The following is a 21,585-nucleotide window of genomic DNA, read 5'->3' as shown; positions in this document are numbered from 1 at the left end:
ATTTTTTTCCCTTGTATCTCATCACAAAGTCCATGCAACTGTTGCCAGATTTTCTTTCTGATACAAATGCTTCAGTTGTTTTTCTGCTAAAATAAATAAAATGCAGAAATATAAAATCAACATCAGTCATAGACCTACATTAATAAATCAGTATGCCCAGGCTGGAGATCATAAACAGCCCTACAATCTCATATCAATGTGCCGAGCTGCAAAACAGATTTTAAAAAAAGAAAGAGTCAGAGGTCAGTGGAAGAAAAATGGTTAGAAAATAGCTGTAACTTTTAGGCTTCCAAGGTTGTTTGTTTTTCATTGACTTTAAATTGTTTTTAAAGTGCTCCAGAGTCTCATTTCAAAAAATAATCACAGCTTTTTGCAATGCATAACAAAACACTCAACAGGAATGACTCCTTTGTTGGGATACTGTTCCTTTTGCTGTGTCAACATAATTGATAATGTTGGCAGACAAAGAAGGATGTAAACAAACTGTAGCCATATTAGCACCTGCAGCATTAGCAACACAGAAAAACAGATGATTGGATAAATACAAAATGGTAAAATGGATAAGGGAAAATAGGGTCAGGTTTCTAAGTGGACGTTAAAAGTTAGATAGTAAAATCCCATTGGGGAGTAAAAGGAGAATGCCACTGAGAATGTTTGTTTAACATTGGAAAGCGAGTGATTTTAATGAAAGGGTTCTTTTTGCTCCCCCCAGCCATCCCTCTGGGAATTATAGTTATACGAGGAGATTGTGACTTGGAGGCCTGTCGTATGTACATTGACCGGCTACAAGAGGTGAGTCAGTGAGAATTTCAGTTATTGCTTATTGATTTATGACATCCTTTTCTCAAGTCCGAGTGTGTTATAGAATTATAGCTATAGACACAATGTATAAGAAACGCTTCGCTTTGCTTGCTCCTGAAACGGAAACTTCTCGGGGGTAGGACATGGGAGCCATTATAAATTCATGAGCAGCACTGCACGATATTTGGAGGACAGGAAGTGAGAGAAAGAATACTCTATCAATTTAAAGCAAAGAAAGGAATGAAAGGTAGTAGGTGGATTATATTTACTGATGTTGGAATTTGATCAGAACAGCTGGACACCCCATGAATCTTGCAAAAACAATGTGGGTCCTTCAATGATATCATGGTAGCAAAATGGAGCTGACTAGGCAAATGATGTAATATTTATATGGAAGTGACTCTGCTAATATCTGTGGTAAAGCTATGAGCATGCCAAATATGAACTAGATATTTCCAGAAGCCTCTGTTGACTCTGGGGGCCATGTAGTTAATAAAAGTGCTGCACTTCCTCTATTGACAAATTGTTCCTAAGAGCTGATTAAACATTACATTCTGTCTCGAAGACAGAATCTCCAAATGCTCCAGTAAGCAACAATCAACATAATTTAAAATAGACATGTATTTAGGAACCAAGATAATGGACTCTCATTAATGTGATATAACAGCTGTTTCTTTATTTTTACCTTCTGGTAGGTGTTTTATTAATCAGACTCTCTGTTATTTTTGTCCAAGATCTTCAAAAACAGAAGTCAGATTTAGGCTCCCAGGTCCATATTGAGGGCACCAGAGGTGTTGGCTCAATTTTCAAAAATGCTAAGCATCCCACCACTCCCCTTGAAGTCAGTTGGAGCTGCTATAGTGCTCAGCCCTTTTGAAAACAAAGCTACTTATTTAGATAGCTAAATGCATATTCAGGAGACTAAGATTAGGCACTTATTTTTAAAATTTTAGCTAGGGTGTACATCAGCAAATGGAGCTCTTAAAATGCAAACAACATTTCAGGACTACAAAACTGAAGTGTGCTATATCTTAATATGGAGACAGGTTTGGCAGTGATGATGCAGGGAGAGGATTTGGAGGACATTTCCCATCAGATTATAAATTACAGCCTACATTAATCGTGTGCTCAAAGCCCTGGGTAAAGGATGGAAAGTAGCTTCACTCAGCATGGAAAAGCCCTGGAAAGAAATTTTGACTCTGAGTTATCTCTGGCTCCAGTTTATGGGGGAACTATGTAACTGGTTCTCTAACTTCCCTTGCTTATGCTGGCTGAATTCCATTGGCTAGCACATTGTGGGAGGAGATGGACTGGGGCCAAGGCTTACCCCCTCCCCACCTACTTACTCACAGGCTGGAAAGTGGAGGCCCCACTAAGTGTACAATGACTCCCACTCATACCCACACTTGCTATCTTGGCAGGCCTCACAGGAAGATGGAGGAAGCTTATGCCCGTTGACTCCCCTGTGTTAGGGCCAGTGATTAATCTGCCTTTATGGTAGGTCATATCCTGGGCCTAGACTATTGGACAGAGTGCCTATTACAATAAAAGAGCTCCCTGGAACTTGCTGTTGGTACCATTATGCTGTGTCTTCCCTGAGGTTAGGTTGTAGTAGACCTCAGAAAAGAATCTGTGAATAGTTTGTGATTTCCTTAAATTTAAAAATTATTCCAAAGTATTTGTTGAAAAGCATGCTAATAATTCTTGTTTGCATGCAGTTTGTTGTGAATATTCTAAATTTGAGCTGTTTTAATAGGGCAACACAGGTCACTTGGTACGTCATTGTTCCCTCTTAGGATGAACATATGTTAGTTCTTAGAAGTTTTTATATCCAGAGATGCAAATATCCATGTTTGCGGATCGCAGATCAGATGCAGATACAAATTTTGTATCCTCACAGGGCTCTAAGAATTGGGTTTCTGGGCCAAACGGTTCAAAATGCAAAATTTGCTTTCCACAAATATCCTCAGTATTAATTTCAGATCCTCTGAGTGAGCGAGCATTGCAGCCAGAAGAGTTATTTGCTAGAATACTTATTGGAAGTGAGCACAAAAGAGTTGCAAACATGATGAAAGCTAATACTCTAAAAAATGTGAATAAATAGTTGCAAAATTCTTGTGTGTTTTTTACCCTGTTCTTGGGTGGAGTTGCACACGCTAAATAAATAAATTGGGTGGAGTTAGTGCGGGCAATTCTTGTGTGGAGTTTGTAAATTGGTTTTGGATTCATTGTCATTGCCATTTCTTTTATTCTCACATTAGGACCTGCAGTCGGTAACTTCTTCTATGCAGAGAGTTCACTACCAGGTAAAATATGAAGAGCACGTCTTGTTTTAATTCTTTAAGATGTAGAGAAAAGTTAGTCTCAGCAAGGAGTTAATATGATGTTTGAATTCAGATTACACTCCCCCGATATGAAGCTGGACTTTGAATAGAGGGTGTATCTGAGGTTAGCCTTAAATTACCATGTATCCCAAAGTTTGAGATGAGTTTCTGTATCCTCACAAGACAGCCCCTTCTCTTGCAAACCCTGGATTATGGAACTGGTCTCAAAATTATTTTGGGTTGGCACAACATCATAATGAAGGTTGTACTGGAACACCATTGCATTTTTTCTCAAATTAGTGGTTTGAAGAGTTTGTCCCGTAAGACAAATGGCTAAACCTGAATAGATACTCTCACTTTTTCTGATAAATGGAACAATAATATAATATCTCACACAGCCAGTAGCCTGAAATAATACAGTATGTCAATGAGATTAAAAACAGAAATCCTGGAACATTCATAACCACTGCGCCACACAGATCAGAATGTGCATCTATCCCAGCTTTAAATTGATTCACACAGATACATTTTAGAAGCTGGTTGTCTAAATTGTGCATGCAAATCTTTCTTTTGCCCATAAAACAGAATTCTGTGCAGCATGGTTTCCATTGGTATTTGCAATTTAGAAGGCCAGTTTTGAAAATTAGGCCTCCAGTATGTATTTCTTAACTACGTTGTCATATGCGATAAATGGGGTACTGTGCCCGGGGTATTTTATCTGGTTCTGTATTAGGAAATGCTCTCTTGGAATTAATCATTCTGTCCACTGTACCACCTTAAAATTGAAAACAGGGATTTGAATAGAATATATCACTGGGACTGCCCACCTGAGATTAACTTTATTGTCTCCTCAACTAATTTGTCATTGGCAGTGGATTAGTAATGATATAGTAAAGATTTACTGTGATAGAATCCAAACCACAGGGCTCAAACCTGCAAGGTTCTGAGCATCCTTTTAAGGGTTTAATGTCTCCAACTCCCATTGAAATCAGTAGGAACTGAGGGTATTAAATACGTCACAGAACTCAAGTACATTGTAGTTACGAGACCATTATGGTTTAGGAACAGATTATTTTTTGAGGATCAGTGATTAGCTGGGTGACATAGACTCCAGTTAGACACAATCCCCAACATATGGCTTGAGCCCTAATAGATACTAATAGAAAATGTACATTTGGAAAAAAATGATTTTGAAAGTTCTTTTTTGAATGGTTGTGTATTGGTTCTGTTGTTCCCCTTCCAATTTCAACATCATACTGTTGATATTTGTGTCAGCCACTTCCAAGTATTGAGCATAAGAGCATTATAGATTAGACAATAAAATGGTGAGAGTTATTCCATTCAGCTCATTATAGAAGAGTGCATATCCAGAATTACCCTGACTGGCTGCTGGCTGCTTCACACAAAGGGAACAGCTGGACATAAAACGCTGGACTACGTGTGTATGTATATGCAGGCACAAACAAGAGTAACCAAAGTGTGGAGTGTCAGAGATCATCCTCCCTGCAGCACTGAGGTAGCTCTAACTGTAGTTATCAGCTCTGTATAAATGAATCGCCTAACTGGCTCTGGAAGTGCAAGTCAGCTTGAAACCTCTATCAGTACTTTATGATGTTTCATTTTGAATGGAACTGCCTTTATGTTTTGTCTTCTGTGCTTGTTTATCCTTGATTGTTCCGGCATCTGTGTATTCTCAGTGGGTTCTTGCTACAAACTGTCTTGTCAGGTTAATTTGGGGGCTGCTCCATATTTTGTTGGCAACCAACTATAAATTATGGAAAGGAAGAGAAATCAGGGCAAGAGCAGGATAAAGTGCTTCAGCTGATAGAATTGTCTTCATGTCTCACTAATAAGGTTTCACAGGCACTTTTAAATCTTATAAACATTTACATTTCTCTCTTGGGCTTCCTCTGCAGTTGGAAATGAGAAGAGTCAGCATAAACTCTATCAGTGAGCTCACTGCAAATTCAAAAATTGGTGCAAGATTTTTTTTCATTCTGTTTGTTCCTCAGATATGTTTAATGCATTCTCATATGAGTGATACCTGCCCATCTGGGTTTAGCTTCTGAGGCAGGCCTGCCCTCAGTGAAGTAATGGAGGAAGCACATGCAGATTTCTGATTTGAGTTTCCACCTGGCAATGTTATCCTTTCCACTGCATCTTCTGATAGGGTCCAGGGATCTGACCCCATGTCTGCTTCAGTTTGTCCTCAGCCCATCTACCCCTCTGATACACATCAATAACCTTAGATTCTTCCTCATTTTCATCCCCTGCTTCTTTTACTCTAGTCCTCACCCTATAGAAGGGTAAGTAGTAGTATACACTCACACTCACACACACACACACACACACACTAGTAAATCCAAAAAAATCCTCTAGGCCATAATTTCCCTCAATAAGTTCTAGACACACAGCATACCCACTCACTCACACAAACAAATAAACTCTATAAACCAGGCATACTATTTCTCTGACAAGCTGAGATGGAAGAAAGATGGTTACTGTTATCCCTATTTCCAATTACTTGCGAGGCACTCGGAAGGGTAAGAGCTGAGTCAGTCCTGCTAGCCACAGATGTCAGGTTCCAGGGAGCTTTACGTTTCCATGAGTTTCAAACCTGATGCTTAGACCGCTAAGCCAAGTCTTCTCATAAGTATGCACATAAACAGAGTGTGGAGTTTCTGCTTTCCTTCTCCTCATGTCTCTTCAAGGACTTATGTGTACAGTTGTATTCAAACATAGGGCAGTGGATGCAAGAAAGGAAATGTATGGTGACCAAAGACAAAAGAAGGGACGACAGATAAGCACTGGCAATAAATGAATGCAGGACTTAGAGACCAGTAAAATGCAAGTTTGGGAGTGAATTGAGACAACTTTACTTTCTGGGGAGTAGAGGTGGATATAGGTAATATGTGTAAGAAGTTTTTCATCAAGTGAAACTTGTGAACCTGTAGCAACTCAGGCAAGAGTTTGCTCCTCGGACCCGAGCAAACTGCCATATCTTTGAGTGCACCGAAACATTGTTTAAGTTGTCTGGAGCAGCCTTTTCCTTTTCCTCATGGATAGTCAGGAAAGGAAGCCAATAATAGGTAGCACAAATCAAGCCCAGAGGCAGAAGCTAATAAGATGAATCTTACAAAAGCTGGTAGGCTGCCAAAGAAAGTTGTTAACAACTTGCAGTTGCCTCGTGCCAAACTAATATGCATCCACCTGGCTGAGAAACAAAAGACACGGTCCATCAAAACATTAAACACTAATCATGGGAACAGCTTATTGTAAACAATGCCTAGAGAGTGCAAGCACTCTGCTGACCAAGAATAACAGGGAATGTGTGTATGTGTGCAGTACTGGAATAACCCTATTAAATCTCCAAGTTTTGAGGAAGCATCTAATGCCTTTAGATAAATGAAGAAGCAGTGCATGATACCCACTAATATATGGAAATGTGACTTGTGATTTGATCAACCAGAAGTTTAATTTATCTAGAGTTTAGCTGAAAGTAAAACCTCATTCAGGTCACTCTGAGATTTTCCCTAAGAATTTACAAAAAAACCAACAAATTCTTGAGCATCCTGATTTGCATAGCTCTGCAACCTAGGGGAATGGAGGGATGAAACACCATTTCCCTTCCCCCTAGATTCTTTGGTTTCTTCCAAATTTTGTTCAATGCTTGGATATCAACATGACAGAAATATTTCAGATAGATGAAAAACAAATAATCATTTGCAAAGCAGGAAAAATAAAACTATCCACAGGGGAATAAATGTTATTTCCACATTTCTAAATGATACAAATATTGGCAAGTAAATCCACAAAAATTAAAAACTGTTAAATGAACAAAGTACTTGACAGTATCTGTATTAAAGCTCCAAATGTCTTATTTGTGAACAATAAAGTGAAACGGTCCATTATGTTACCTTCTATACCTAATATAGCTCCCCTCTTGTGTATTAAGCAGCCTCATTCACCTCCTCCAAATAAGCTGCACATTTTCAATAGTGAAGGTAATTAATCACTGGTAATTACCCTTACCTAGGGGTATGATGTATTCTCCATCATCTGAAGTCTTTAAATCAAGGTTGTCTTTCTAAAAAATATACTTTAGCTCAGTGTTTCCCAAATGGTGGGTCATGGGGAGGTTGGAGATGGGTTGGGCCCAATGTGGAGATGGGGTCTTGGGGTGGTGGTGGTGGTGGAGAGTGAGCCTGCCCCACACTCACCCTGCAGCAGCAGCTCCTGTCCCGTGGGGCTAGGCCTAGCTTCCTGCTCTGGGCATTGCAACCTGGCATGCAGAGTTACAGTGCCACCCACTCAAATTTGGCCCAGCTGCTCCTCTATCATGGCGGAGTGGTGGCTGGGCCAAACCTGAGTGGCGCTATAGTCTCATGCACCAGGTTGCAATGCCCAGAGCCAGAAGCTTGTCCCAGCCATGTGGGACAGGAGCTGCCACTATGGGGTGAGTGTGGGGTGTGCTCACTCTCCTATCCCCACTCCAGCGCCTTTCCTCTGCACTGGGCCCGCAGTAGGGTTGCAGTGCTAGGGTGGAAGGTGCTTCTGTGAGAGGTTGGTACCCCTTTGGCAGGGCAAAGAGGAGGATGTAGTGGTGGCAGAGGAGGAGAAGGATGCTGGCCTGATTTTGGGCCCACAAATTTGGACCGTGAGTGTGTCACAAAAAAAGACAAGATGTAGTTGGTGGGTGGCCTTCCTGAAAAGTCTGGGAACTGCTCCTCTAGCTCAAATAGAAGTTAAAGATTTGATGCAAGAACTGCTTGGTGAAATTCTATGGGTTGTTTTGCAGGTCAGACTAGAACATCATAATGGTCCCTCCTGTCTTTATAGTCTGTGACGCTGTAACTCGCTTTCTGGTGCTGGATCTTTAAACAAAAAATAATTGAAACAAAACGAAACTATCAGCTTGCTCTGGTTTCCATGTAAAACAATTGTTTCTCAAATGGAGCCTTTCCTCCCCTTTGTGCTGTTACCTATCCCCATTCCCTGCACCCTGGCATGCACCCACCGTAGTCTGTTGTCCTTATTCATTGTGCATTCTAATTTAGGACCAGATTCTGCCCTGATTTACACTCCATGCAACTCTACTGGACATCTTTGCTCTAGATGTAAATCAGAGCAGAATTTGGCCCTAAATGTACAGAAATTTGGGTGTTCACTTATGACCAATTGGACCGGGTCATCTCCTACACTGGCAAATCATTCAGCACAGTGTTGCAATCCGCTGGCCTGTTGGTCTAGTGGCAGTACAACACAGCACCTTGTAGTGGATCCGAGTTTGGGTTCTTTGCTCCTCAGTGCAGGTGAGGCTGAGAGTGCTGCAGGGCCAGCATGTTCAGCTCTTTGGTGCTTTTTTGTGCAGGGGAAGCCTCCTATTTCTCTTTATTAATTCTCCTCTGGGCAGTTCTGGTAGTGGAATTGGCAGGCTTTGAGAGGAATCTCTCTTCAGCCAGAAGGATGGTTGTGTTAGTGCAGTGGTTCCCAGACTAGGGGCATCACTTGTTCAGGGAATGCCCCTGGCAGGCCGGGCCAGTTTGTTTACCTGCCGTGTCCGCAGGTTCGGCCGATCGCAGCTCCCAGTGGCCGTGGTTCGCTGTTCTCAGCCAATGGGGGCTGCGGGAAGCGCTGTGGGCCGAGGGACGTGCTGGTCGCCCTTCCCGCAGCCCCCGTTGGCCTGGAGCGGCGAACCGCAGCCAGTGGGAGTCGTGATCGGCCGAACCTGTGGACCCGGCAGGTAAACAAACTGGCCTGGCCTGCCAGGGGCTTTCCCTGAACAAGTGGCACCCCTAGTTTGGGAACCACTGTGTTAGTGGATTATTGTTATTTGTTCAAATGACAGTGGTACCCAAAAGTGCTAATGTTTCCAAACACAGAGGAAGACACAGTCCCCAACCTAATGAGCATACAGACTAGAAATATGAAGATAGATGGAGGGAAGGACAGGACATACAAGCATTGTGATCAGGATGAAGACAGGCGTATAATGGCATGTCTAGACTGCAAAAAATAAAGTATGGTATTACCTGCATTATCTATCTGGGGTTAAAATAGCAGTGAATTTGGGTTTTAATTCAGATTAGCACTTGAGTTCAATCCCATGCTACCCTACAGGATTCCATTCAAACTCTGAACCGGAGTTAAAAGCTGAGTTGCTGTGTCTTCACTCCTATTTTAACCCATGTTAGCTAACCTGATTAAGAACACACCTATTTCTGCAGTGTAGACATATCCTTACTGACATGTTTGTTTGTCTCCTGTGTCTGTTTTTAGACACCTCCCTTCTCAATATTCATCATCGTCTCCACCATTGTAAATGATTAATTCCCATGTGACATAGTAGGCGACTTAGCTAGTTTTGGTACTGGGCTTTTGAGACCTCTGAGCTGAAGGGAGTGGATACCAAAGGATATGATTGGTGCTGGCAAAGAAGATGGCTTTGCACACAGGAACTGACAGCTAGAAAAGTGGGACTAAGTTAATTAGCTTTTACCTTTAGGGTAAAGTCAGCAAAGAAAAATAAATGGGTAAATAATTCAGTTTTAGACAAAAGAGTTTTTTTTTTTTTTTTTTTAAATGTTCTTTCCCTCCCCTGCACCCAGGATCAGGAAGGTTCCTTCCCACGAGTACTTTCTGTTCAGAGGCTCTCTCCTAGATGGTGCTTCCTAGATGGTAAGTGTATCTGCCTCTGGCACTATGATCAGGTCTTGTCATTGAAACACATTGAGAGACTAGTATTTCCAAAATTATGAGCCTAAAGGCCCGGTGCTGCCCTTTGCTGTGCTAGGCAGGTAAGAAGGAGAAGGGTGCCTCTTCTTGCCTTCTCAGAAGCGGAGCAAGAGCTTTCTCTTGTGGGTGGCTAGAGGCCTGGCTGACTAGTGTGCCTGCTGTGGCCAGATCAACACAGCCCGTGGCAATCCACAGCAGTGAGCTTCCCAGCCCAGGCTGACAGACTACTGCGCTAAAAATATCTGCGTAGATAGTGCTTTTAAGTTGCAGCTCAGGCTCTGAAGCACACCGCCATCCCTAAGCTTCGGAGCCAAACTCCAGCCAAAGCTACAACCCCTACGCAGCAGTTTTTAGTATGGTAGAGCAAGCCCAAGTCTGTCGACCTGGGCTAGGAGGCTCGCTGCCATGGGCTGTGTAGATGCACCCTCCTCATTGGCTGCTCTTTTTGAAAGAAACAACATGGTTGTTCCTGGCCGTACTTTGACCCCAGTATGGCTGCATCTGTTCATAGCAGGCCTTTGAAATTGCCTTTGAAGACAAGTTTTGTTGTTGTTGGTTTTGGTTCATCTTTGGTCTTTTGGGATTTCAACTTTCCTCTGCAATGTTGAAAATTAAAACCCAGCAGCAAAATGCTACCGCATAAAAACCTCAGAATGAAACTAGCCAGTCTGTAGTTTCATTGCCCAGAGTAAGTTTACATAAGGTAAACAGATAGCACAGATGGTGAAAAACTATGTAGACAGTTCAGATGCTTTCAATTTTAATAATCTAAGCTGCTTTCATAAATAGAACTGGGGAAAATAATACCAGATAATTTACTCAATAATTTCCCCCTTTTTTTCTCTTCACCTTTGCCATGAACAGACTGCAATTTTCTTGAATTTATTTTCAATTCAAAATTATTAGCCAATTATTTGATCTGCAGCTTGTTCACAAGCATTTTGATTTATTTGATATAAAAAATTGAGCTGATATGGTTGGACACATATATCGTATGGGCTTTTTTTTTTGTTCCCTGAATGAAAGGCAACTTTTTGTTTTAGGTTTCAGATTTGTAATAAGAGGCAATCATACCAGAAATTTGCTTTCCATACTTTTTGCATTATTTTCCTAAAATTTGCTGTTTCAGTGAACATTCCTGCCAATAAAATCATTTGCTGGAAATGTTAGCAGAAAGTGGGGGGAAACAAGGGCAGATATGTATATAGTCAGAACAAATAAATTGTTTAGCAGTATCTACTGAGCGCTATTAACAACACAGGGAAAGACTTTTACTTGTCTCCTTTGTAGAGCGCTTTGAGATCTACGGCTAAAAGCACTATATAAGAGCTGTGATATTATTATTTTTATTATTATAAAATATATTAAACTTCACAATGACCCTTAAAGTTCCCTCCGTGTGTGTGATATTGTTTGTGACTGGATTTTTTAATAAAGTACCATGACCTTTGTTTTGTTAAACTCTGCCTTTAAAATCGCCACATTAGTCCTCATGAAAAGCTGGCACGACTCCTCTAGTTGCCTTTACCCAAGGGCTGAATTTAGTCCAATCTACAATGTGGATTCAGTTTTGCTCAGATCTTTTTCTTTAACACAGCTCTGCTGTTTCCCTTTCTTGCAGCAACTTCTGCTGATCGTTTTTACCGCATTGACAGATCTCAGGTAAATTTCCATTCATTCACTGTTTCTATAGATCTTTTTAAAGCATTGTCAGATACAGCTTAAAATGAATTATCTGTATTTGTTCCTGTGTGTCTTAAAGTTCTGCTGATGCCTCATGAAAAACTGAAATATATTTTGGGCCAGATCCTCAGCTGGTGTAAATTGACATAGCTCTACTGAAGTCAGTGAAGATTTATACCCACTGAAGATCTGCCCTTCTATCTACAAGCAATTTAATGTTCAAATAGTTTTCTTCATTCTTCTTCCTTATCCTCTATTTCTAAGGACATATGTGTGCAAACAGAATATTTATCAGTTTATCCTCTGCTGTTTATAACAAACCTGAAAACCTAGTCTTCTGTGAATGACATTCGATAGCTGTGGAACTTACGATGTTACAAATTGTGAATTATGATTAGAGCTGTATAAAATGCTCACAAAGAAAGAGAAAACAATTAACAAACTCCACTGGTTTCAGGTTTTATTTCCAATTTGAGAGTGAGAATAATTTATGACCCTGGACTTAGTTTTTAATCAGGTTGAACCAGTTAATGGTTTTGCATCACAATCATGCAACTGTAAAACACTGGTCAGGTGTGTCTTTGTCCCTCTTCTGGACCATGTCAAAAAGTCTCCTGAGTCTGCTACTGTCTCCAGGTTGATGGAGATGGTCCTGTAGCTTGAGCCGTGGAGGATCATGCTTGTAGACCAGAGGGTCCCAGCTTCAATTGCTGTGGATCATCTGAGAAGGGGTGTCTTTACACAAGTTGCTGTTTTGACAAAATGCCAGGTGACTGCTTGGATGAGGTTTTACTTTAAGGTTTGGAGAACCTGAAAACTCACAAGCAAGGTGAAGTAGATGAAATAAAATGTTGGCTTGAACCTCTAGGGATGTGAACCTACCGAGTTTTGCATAGCTTTCATTATGATGCTATAGATGCCCTTGGGTTTGCTCTCTCCCTCCTCCCCCATGTCTCTTTGGGGCTGAAAGTGAGGATCCATGATGTTTCCACTGAGCACAAGATTGCAAATTTACTCTCCCTCACACTCATATTGAACTTCCCAGAACGGTAAAGGGGTGGGGATTATTGAACCTTCTTCTATATCTCTGAGGAACTGGAAGGAGTGGGACAGTGGTAATGGAGATGCAACCCCCACAAACAAAACAAACAAACAAACAAGGCACAAAAGAAATAAAATGGCTTGGGAGAGTCCCACCAGGCTCCGAAATGTTCTTCTGTGCCAAGGTCAGTTCTGGCTTTCTGGGCAGCCCTCAATCCTGAACACTGGAAAGAGTGTCTAGCCACAAATGTCAGTGTCAGCGGACTCTGTGGATCTTTCAGTTGTCTCTCAGGAGGTGTTTCTCAGTTGTTGGTGGAACGTAGAATAGAGACCAATGGAGACAAGGTGGAACCAGACTTGTAAGCATTGTTGCGGAATTGATACTTGCTGCAGGTGGAGGGGGAAATCCTGCAGGCAGAGCCGACTCTAGGCACCAGCAAAACGAGCAGGTGCTTGGAGCGGAACATTTCTAGGGGCGGTACACCTGGGGGAGGAGGCGGGACCGGGGATTTGGGGAAAGGGTTGGGAAGGGGCAGAGATGGAGCAGAGCCGGGGGTGGGGGAGCATGAAAAAAAAGCGGGGGCGGCCAAAATTTTTTTGCTTGGGGCGGCAAAAATCCTAGAGCTGGCCCTGCCTGCAGGATGGGCCAATTTTCACCTAGCTTTCTGATAGTCAGTTTGGCCTCCTGACAGATTGCTGGTGACTCATTATTGACTCTCTGTCTCATTCTAAAAGGAACATTTGCACTTTGTGACGGAAATTTCGCAGGACGAGATTTTTATCCTGGACCCAGAGCTGGTGATATCACAGCAGGTGGGGACGCCGCCGGGAATGCCTGATCTGGTAGTGGAGCAGGCCTCTGGGTAAGCACTTCCTTTCCCAGGCTGGGCTCTGGCCTTTGCAGCTTTTCTAGGTGTGGGCACTTCCCTTCCTGCGCTTCGACAGTAGGAAGAGGAAAAGGCAGATATTAAAGTAAGGAGTTGGGTGAACAGATCCATTGATCAAATTACAAACTCTTTCTCTATGGCGCTGAGGTTCAGATACTGGTACATGGGGTCTTAAATTGACCTGTGAACCTGGGAGTTACAATGAAGTGTCTCCATTTCCCCTTGTCCTGTTGGCTGATCAATATATGCTCACACTGAATTAAAGCCCACACTCACTCCTCCCAATGAGCTGTGTAGGGCTAATCCAGCTAGAAAAGTACTGCAAATAAATGAGTATAAGGGAGCTTCAAATTGGAGAATGAAAAGCAGCCTCTGAGGAATTCATCTCTTTCTCTTCCTTCCTTGTGTTTTAGAATATCGGATCGGTGGAACCCTGCAGTCCGAAAGCGGATGCTGAGCGACAGTGGCCTTGGCAAGATTTCCCCGCACTACGAGGTACCTGACAAACAAAAGGACGCCAGCCAGACACACATGCTGCAGTAAGAGCCCTCTGCATTTCTCTGCTTGATGCTGCACCATCACCATCACGACTGACAACTTTTAGTTGGTCTTTTAAAATGTAGTGGGTTATAGTGACAGAATGAAATGGAGTCTTTCTTTCTTTTTTCCCCCCACTTCTCCCTTCTGCTTCATCCTCTTTCTCTGTCAGTTGCTTTTCCTTTCCTTTCTTTCTCCAGCTTTCAGTCTCCCATAGTCTTAATAACATTGGTCCAGATTTCCAAAAGTGAGTAGTGATTCTGGATATGTCAAATTTTGGCTGCAAAACAGGAGGCACCTTAAAGGTCCTGGTTTTCAGAACAAGCTGAATGCTCAACCTCTGCAAAAAGCCTCCTTTAAGGTGTGTCACGTTGATCACCCCAAAATGGAGGCACTCCAAATCACTAGTCATTTTGAAAATATAGGCCACAGCTTCCAAGGGTTCAGAGCCAAGGTTAGCATTTTGGGGCTGTTTTTAGACAAAATTTTGCTGTCCCACTTCCACAATATAACAGATTCCTATCCACTGTGATCACACCATGACGTTCAGGGCCAGTTTAAGGCTTTGGGGAGGGTCAGTGAGATGATTCTTTGGCTACACCCCAGACTTAATTGACTCATATTACATAAAAGGTGTGTATTTGCATGTGCATGTGTCTTTCATTTTCCCCATCCTCCCCAATTTTTGCAGAAGTGGAGCCCAACTGCTTGTTCCTGTTGGTTGAAATTTTCAAACACTAATGAAGGGATTTAGACACACAACTCCCATTGAAACTAAAATGGGAGGAGGGTTGCAGAATTCCCTTGTTGGTTCTGAAAATCTCAGCTTTTTACTATAGCAACTGATTTAGTTTGGTTTACATCAATTCTCCTTTACATTTCCAGTTACCCGCAATTTGGGGGGAAAGGGGGAGGAGAGAGGAAGAAAGGCGAGGTCTGCCTGAGGAAAGAGCAATTACATATACAGATCACACAGACTCTGCCTTGTCATGGGAAGATTTTGGTTCAGTTCTTGGCCTTGATCTTGTGCTCCCCAGAATGATAGGGACTGTGAATATTGCAGGGGGAAAGCTAAACAGCTCGGGAGAGCCTGCAGTTTTACCCAGGCCAGAATGTAGGGCCTTAAACTTGGGGCATGTGAAGCAGAAAGAAATTAGAATGATGTAATGTAATCCCTGGCCAAGTGGAATAAAGTTAATTAGGTGTGAAAAATGTTCTGACAGCTGTGAGGACAGATTTTGTTTAAAGTGATGTGTAAAGAAACATTTGCATAGATACAACAATGGTGTTTATTAGAGAGATTCATTTATTGCAGGTACAGCTGGTCGTGCCGCCTATTGTTAAGGTTACCTGATACTTATAGGACCCTGTGTTCAGTGGCTTAGAACGTTGTCAAAGTTTAACTGTTTGGGCTGGAATTTTCCATAACAGGAGTTTGCCTCAGATTTTTTTTTTTTTTTTTTAAAGTTCCAGCTAAAACAGTTCAGCTGTTTCCCAGACTGGGGAAGATTAGGGGAAAGTACTTTGTTTTGCCTGTTTTTACAAAAAAATCTTACAGCTGTTTCATTGAGACACTCTAGCTTTGGATCAGGGACTTGAAATTTAGTCATCCTGGTTCCAGAGATGTGCCTTTTGCCATTTCCATGAAAATTCACTCAAATTCAGCCACCTTATAAACTTCTGGAAAATTTTTATACATGCTCAGTAGAGACTTGTTAGAGTCTAGCAGCTAAATTATCCAAAGATTCTGGCCATACTGAGCATGCTTCAATGCATGACTTTTTCTGTGATTGCTATTGCTGGCGGGAGTAGGGGCACTGCAGTACCACGCATAAAGAACTTAGAGCCGGGAGATTGTCCTGTGCTCTGAATGCTTCTGCTGCTTACATCCAGGCAGTGAGGAAGAGAAGGAAACATCCACACTAGAAAGCAGATGAGTGAGAAATGGTGGAAGCAGAGGGATCAGGTTTCAGGAACCTGAAAGGGGTGGACCAGAGGAGACAGGGGTTAGGAGCTGGTAGTGGGTGGGAGCGTATATCGGCACAGAGAGGGAGGGAGCAGGAACAAAAGGGGATGGAGGTGATGGATAGGAGCAGAATGGGTGGGGAAGGAGCCAGTGTGTGGGCTGGATAGGAACAGAAGGGGGAAGGAAGAAGGAGCCTGGGTGGGTGCATAGGAGCAGAGTGGGATGGAGATAGGCTCGGGTTACAGGGTCAGAAGGTTCCATAACCGCTAGAGGACCCTCTCTCTAGAACCTGGAATTACATTATATGGTCACGTACAATTTCCCCCTGCTTTATTCAGTGTACAGGATGCAGCTGCTCTAGCAAGAAATCAGGATTGTGTAGTGAAGGGCAACTGTTGTCTGCAGGACCTCCAAATTAGCGGGCACTTTTGACAATTTTGGTCTTAAACTCTCTGGGCCTATGTTCACCAGCTGTAAAATGAGCCTGACTCCCGGTTACTGTGCTAATGTTTTAGCAATCAGTCCTTAGCACTGGCCACAAACAACTCTTCCATATCAAGGGGTAGGGAGAAAGGGAGTAGAGGAAAACCTTGAAATATCATTAATCAGATGCCATCTGAAAATAAACTCACGTGAAGCGCACTTAATTAAAAACAAGGGGGGAATTAATTTTCTCTAACAAAGACCCCTGCCTAGGAACCATTAAAATCAAATCTCTTTCCCCTCCAAGGGCTTAAGAGTAGGATCAGTGCCAAGCACTGTAATTATTTTCAGATTCTCTCTCTATAGATCTTTTCACTCAGACTGGAGAGACTCAAGGCATCTCTTTGTTTACATACTTTGTCTTTTCAACTGTCCCTGTATTTTCAAAAAGGCTGACAGCATTTTAAAGGGTGGTATATATTTATTCCATGGACACTCCAAACAGCCGTCAGCCATACTCCTTCTGGATGTGGTCTGCTCTCATGATCTAAGATGAGTCTGTCCAGGTCAGTGCTTGAAAAAGAGACCTCCAAGGAAAACCCAGAGTACTGCAGAAAATGGCACTGGTGAATCAGTTGAAGGCACTTTTTCCTCCTCCAGAGCGAATGCTGGTCCAATGCCCTAGTATGGTGCTAAGGGATATTGTGCTGTATAGCTGGAGGTGTTGTACGGTATTGCTGATGAGAGGTAAAACATGGCCTCTGATCACTTGTAGCTATTAAAAGATCTGATGGAACTTCATGCAAGACATGAGGTATCCCCTGTATTCTGTAAATTTTCCTCTTTGAGTAGTTGTGTTCTGGCTTGCTAAAATTCTTCCTGTAGTTACATTTGAAAAAAAGGTTTTCTGAATGAATAAACTCTATGTTCTGTTGAGAGGGTTGGGCTGGAGAAATGTTCTGCCTATGGGGGGAGTGGGGGAGGGACGAGCTTGATCCTGCAATGTGTTGAACACTGGCCTCAGTCTGGCAAAGCACATAATTAGGTGCTTAACTTTAAGCACATAAGCTGTCTCGTTGAAGTAATTGCTTGTCATCTGATCAAATGCTTCTTAGCAGTCCTTGGCTGGACATACGATAGGATGTGAAAGACTATGCACCAAACAAGGATGTTACTTTATCCCCACCTCCTAACTCCAAAACCACCTTTGAGCTGCCAGTTCTCATTAGTAAGAGCTGGATTTAGGCATGCTCTCTTGAAATGTGTGTCTCGGTGGGTCCATGAAGACCATCTGTGGAATGCAGAGGTGATGTGCTTGTTCTCTGGCCGCATAGCAATGTGAGGAATTCAAAATATTTACTGAAATCATTAGAGCATTGTCTGCTGGTCTGTCATCAGGGAACATTCATGTCTATTCGCTTAAACCTTCAGGCCACAGGATGGTTACCCTATTCCAGGGGTGGCCAAACCCACCAACTCTCTGAGCCGCATACAGTAATTTTCATAAGTTCTCGAGCCAAGCGTACCTGCCAGGGCTCGGGGCTTCTTCCCCCTTCCTGCTGAAGCCCCAAGCCCCGGCAGGCGCCTCCCACAGGGCTGAAGCTCTGAGACATCCCCCTCCCCATTGCAGGGCAGAAGCCCTGAGCTCCCCCTGTCCCAGTCTGATAGGGGAGGGGTGTGTGGGGCTCCGCGAGCTGCACTTTAACTGTAAAAGAGCCGAGCCATAGTTGGGCCACCCCTGCCATATTAGCTGCTGCAGGTGAGGAAAAAAAGAGTGTTGAAAAGGGAAGATGTGAACTGTAACCAGTACTTGATAGAGGTTGGTGATACGCTGAATGAGAGAACCAAACTCCTTCATCTTCAGTCCCCTGGAAAGGGTATTTAATAGCAACTTGTCTAACATCTACCCAGCTGTAATGGCATTGTGTGTCCAGAGCTGTTAGATGTGATATCTGAGTAAAGTACATGGCTCGTGAAGGGTGGGAGAAGGTTGGCCAGCACACCATCTGGTTAAGTTGTACAGAAGAAAAAAAAAGGCTTACAGGGGCTTGAAGATGGCAGCAACACTTCACAATAAGTGGACATTAATTAGCCAGTAATATCACACAGCCACTGCTTTATGAGGCAATAATAATTGAGTGCCCGAGTGGGGAGAAAAAGGAGGCTGGAGGTCAAGTGCTTTATGACAACCAAAGGAATTGGCTCATTTCTGAGGAAATCAGAGTGGCAGTACAAATGTTACAAGGGTTTTTTAAAAGAAAATTGTAGCACAAGGTGAGAGGTGTAGCACAAGGTGAGAGGAGCATCAGGCAAGTGAGTTTGGATGTGAAAAGAGAGAGAAATGTTTGTGCAGTGACAGGATTATGAAAATGTAAAGAGGCCATGTGCAGTTTGAAAATGTGTGGTGCAAGCTGCTAGTGATGAGTGCACCTGAGGAGGTCCAGAGGTTTGCTTTGGATAAACATTTAAAACTTCAGATGTTTCACTATGCTTCTTACTTTTGAAAAACTGAGCATGAAACATCATAAAACTCATTCCCAAATACTTCCAGATAGTCTGTCTGGTAGTATTTCAGCACCACACACTAAAAGGTTTGTTTGGTTCAGATTCTGTTTAAACTCTGGGTGCCGATTTAAAGATTGAGTGGGATATTCTTATTTTATCGAAGCAGTTTACTCACCCCTAGAAACCGATTTTCCAGGCCTGTTTAAGATCATAGACATGTATTTGTGAGTGTAGTCATGGCTTTCAACCCAGTCACATTTAGAGGGTGACACACACAAATTCAACGTGTCACCCGCTCACCCACATATACTTTCTCATGTAAAATGTAATTTAAAAACAATAGCATGATGACATGGAATTTCTCCCTCCCTCCCTCTCTTTCTCTCTCTCTGCTTCTCCCTTCTACTTCATCCTCTTTTTCCATCTGTTGGTCTTCTCTTTCTTTCTCTTGCATTGCCCTCCACTCTTAACAAGATAGCTTATAAGGGACCACTCTCATTACCCTAATGTGGCATATGAGGAAGGCCTACATTTTAGCATCTTTCCCAAGATGACCAAGGAAGGGAAGGGAGAGAGATTAAAAGGTGTATTGGTGTATTCTCCACTGCATCCAAACACAGTTGGTTTTGTACTCGGAAGCAGGAATTCTGCCTGGCCTTATTTTTCTTGAATAGTTCTATGTACCATGAAACAATGGAAATCAGAGACAGTCCCAGCACTATATGAATGGAATTTCAGAAGTTTCACTGTATGCCTTCAATGAAGGCTTATAGACTGAGAAATAATAGCAAGGCTTTACAAGAATTTTTGAATATTTGGCTAAATACAATGGTATAAAATAATCTCTTCTTCCATTGTGATCCCTATGTTTGCAAAATCAAAGCCTTGGTAGAAGTTGCCAGAATCTTTCTGATGTTTTCTTCTGTACTGATTTAAGTAAAGAAATATATATATATATATATATATACATATATAATGTTTTTTTTTCTTAGTACAGTAAACTATGTATAAGAACAATCCTCATACTGCAGTACTGGAGGTAGATGTCTCTGGATAAAAGGGACCACTCCTCAGGGAAACTTGGTCTCTTTGCATTTTGACTGCAGAAAGAAGTATGGTTTCTGGACTCCCTCCCAGCTTTTTGTGCTGCTTTTCGGGATGCTGCAGCCCATAGGATTTCAGGAGTTTCTTAATGGCAGCCGCTGCAGCTATCTGTGTCTGATACTCTAGTATGCTGATTTCAGTGTCCAATTATTGTAAAATTTTCCTGGAAAAAATGCCTGATGCTTCTGCTACTATTTACAAAGCTTACCCCAAGGTCAGTGGGGAAGGCACATGATAAACGGGCCGATCCAGAATTCTACCTCAAAAGAGGCATGATAACAAATGTGTCTGGACTGCTTTGGTCAGTTACTTGCAGGCCAGTTTTGAACCAGTCCTCTCCAACTTTGGCATTTCTGCAAACCTAGTCCCTCTTCAGCTTCTCCAGAGTGGTGTCCCTGTTTTGGCTTATTCTTGTGCCCCGCAGAGCCACACCAAATTCCTTCACACCATATGATTCAAGATCTCCTTTAATCACCACCATGGTGAATAAAACGCAATCCAGGGCATGGCTGAGAACTAAAGGCACCTCATGTGGACAACTGAGCAGAAAAAGGAACACCATTTTGAAGGGAAAAGCTGCACAGATTGGGAACCGAGTGGGAAGGAAGGGCACCAAACCACATCTTTGCCTAGGACTGGCTCTGACCATACCCCTTTTATTTTAAAATTGTTTTTGATTTTCATGAAATCAGTTCAGATCTCAAACTTGGTAGTTTGGCTCTGTCAGCAAGGAAACCCCCCATGAGGACCAACTTGAAACACAGACCTTTGGGTGTTTGGGCATCCGGGAGCTGTAATTCCCTGTCTGCTCCCATTCAGCCCCCATTTCTGGGAGGAAGACATGACAGGAATAACCAGTCAGAACTTAGGATTCTGAAAGGCTCAGAGTTAGCTCAGCCATTCTCCTGCTGTCTTGTAGTGAGCACTGGTTTCACGAAGATCATGGTGTTGTTTTCTGGTGACATAGAACTAAGAATGCCACGGCACAAATTCATCTCGCAACACAGACTGTGGCAACAACCACCAGTGATGTACATCATGGTATATCTTATTGGATACAAGAGAGCTCTTCCCAGCAGGGCTTCTGAGGCATCAGCCAGTATAAACTTTTAGGAGCTTTTACTGGCCCTTTGTCCCTAATGAGTGACTGAGTCTGTGAAATGAGCAGAAAGATCACAGATGCTGCAGAAAGCACTCAAGTTAATCACTTGTTCCCAGAAATGGGTGAGCCTTTGGCACCACCTGTCAGTACAGTGTCAGGGTCTTGATTTATCTAATCAGGACTGGCATTTAGAGAAATCATTTTTTGACTTAACAGAGTAAAATTTCCATGAAAGTAATTGAGACCCAATATATATGGAGTCCCACATCATCATTTTGACAGACTTTTTCCAGCAATAACTGAACTTTAAATCAGTCTTGTGCCACCTCTTCTGCTGTTAATAAATGTGGTTAAAAAGGAAATGAAAGTGTCTTTTTCGTTTGCATAGACACAAACCTATTTGCATAAAAGATTGCAAGACAAGTTATGTTTGTTTTTTTCCTCTGGAAGTAGGTCTTCTGCCTCCTGCTGTTTAGG

At 42.4% G+C, this 21,585-nt stretch overlaps 1 protein-coding gene across 6 annotated transcripts in view; it reads left to right on the top strand.

The window, feature by feature from the left end:
* The window catches only part of DGKI (diacylglycerol kinase iota), a 281,008-nt gene that overhangs the window by 211,761 nt on the left and 47,662 nt on the right, over positions 1-21,585 (top strand). For 5 of the 6 annotated variants that reach the window (XM_073322101.1, XM_073322083.1, XM_073322075.1 and 2 more), the window contains 6 exons: positions 713-792; positions 3,063-3,107; positions 9,734-9,803; positions 11,482-11,522; positions 13,320-13,447; positions 13,885-14,010. In XM_073322101.1, the coding sequence (XP_073178202.1) occupies positions 713-792; positions 3,063-3,107; positions 9,734-9,803; positions 11,482-11,522; positions 13,320-13,447; positions 13,885-14,010 (490 nt within the window). The remainder of the gene's footprint in view (positions 1-712; positions 793-3,062; positions 3,108-9,733; positions 9,804-11,481; positions 11,523-13,319; positions 13,448-13,884; positions 14,011-21,585) is intronic. The other variant, XM_073322112.1, reaches the window with a different exon arrangement.

This window comes from Lepidochelys kempii, chromosome 1 (assembly GCF_965140265.1).
Source record: "Lepidochelys kempii isolate rLepKem1 chromosome 1, rLepKem1.hap2, whole genome shotgun sequence".
Lineage (NCBI taxonomy): Eukaryota > Metazoa > Chordata > Testudines > Cheloniidae > Lepidochelys > Lepidochelys kempii.
Note: the sequence above shows the minus strand (reverse complement) of the source record. Positions and strands in the feature narration are given on the sequence as shown.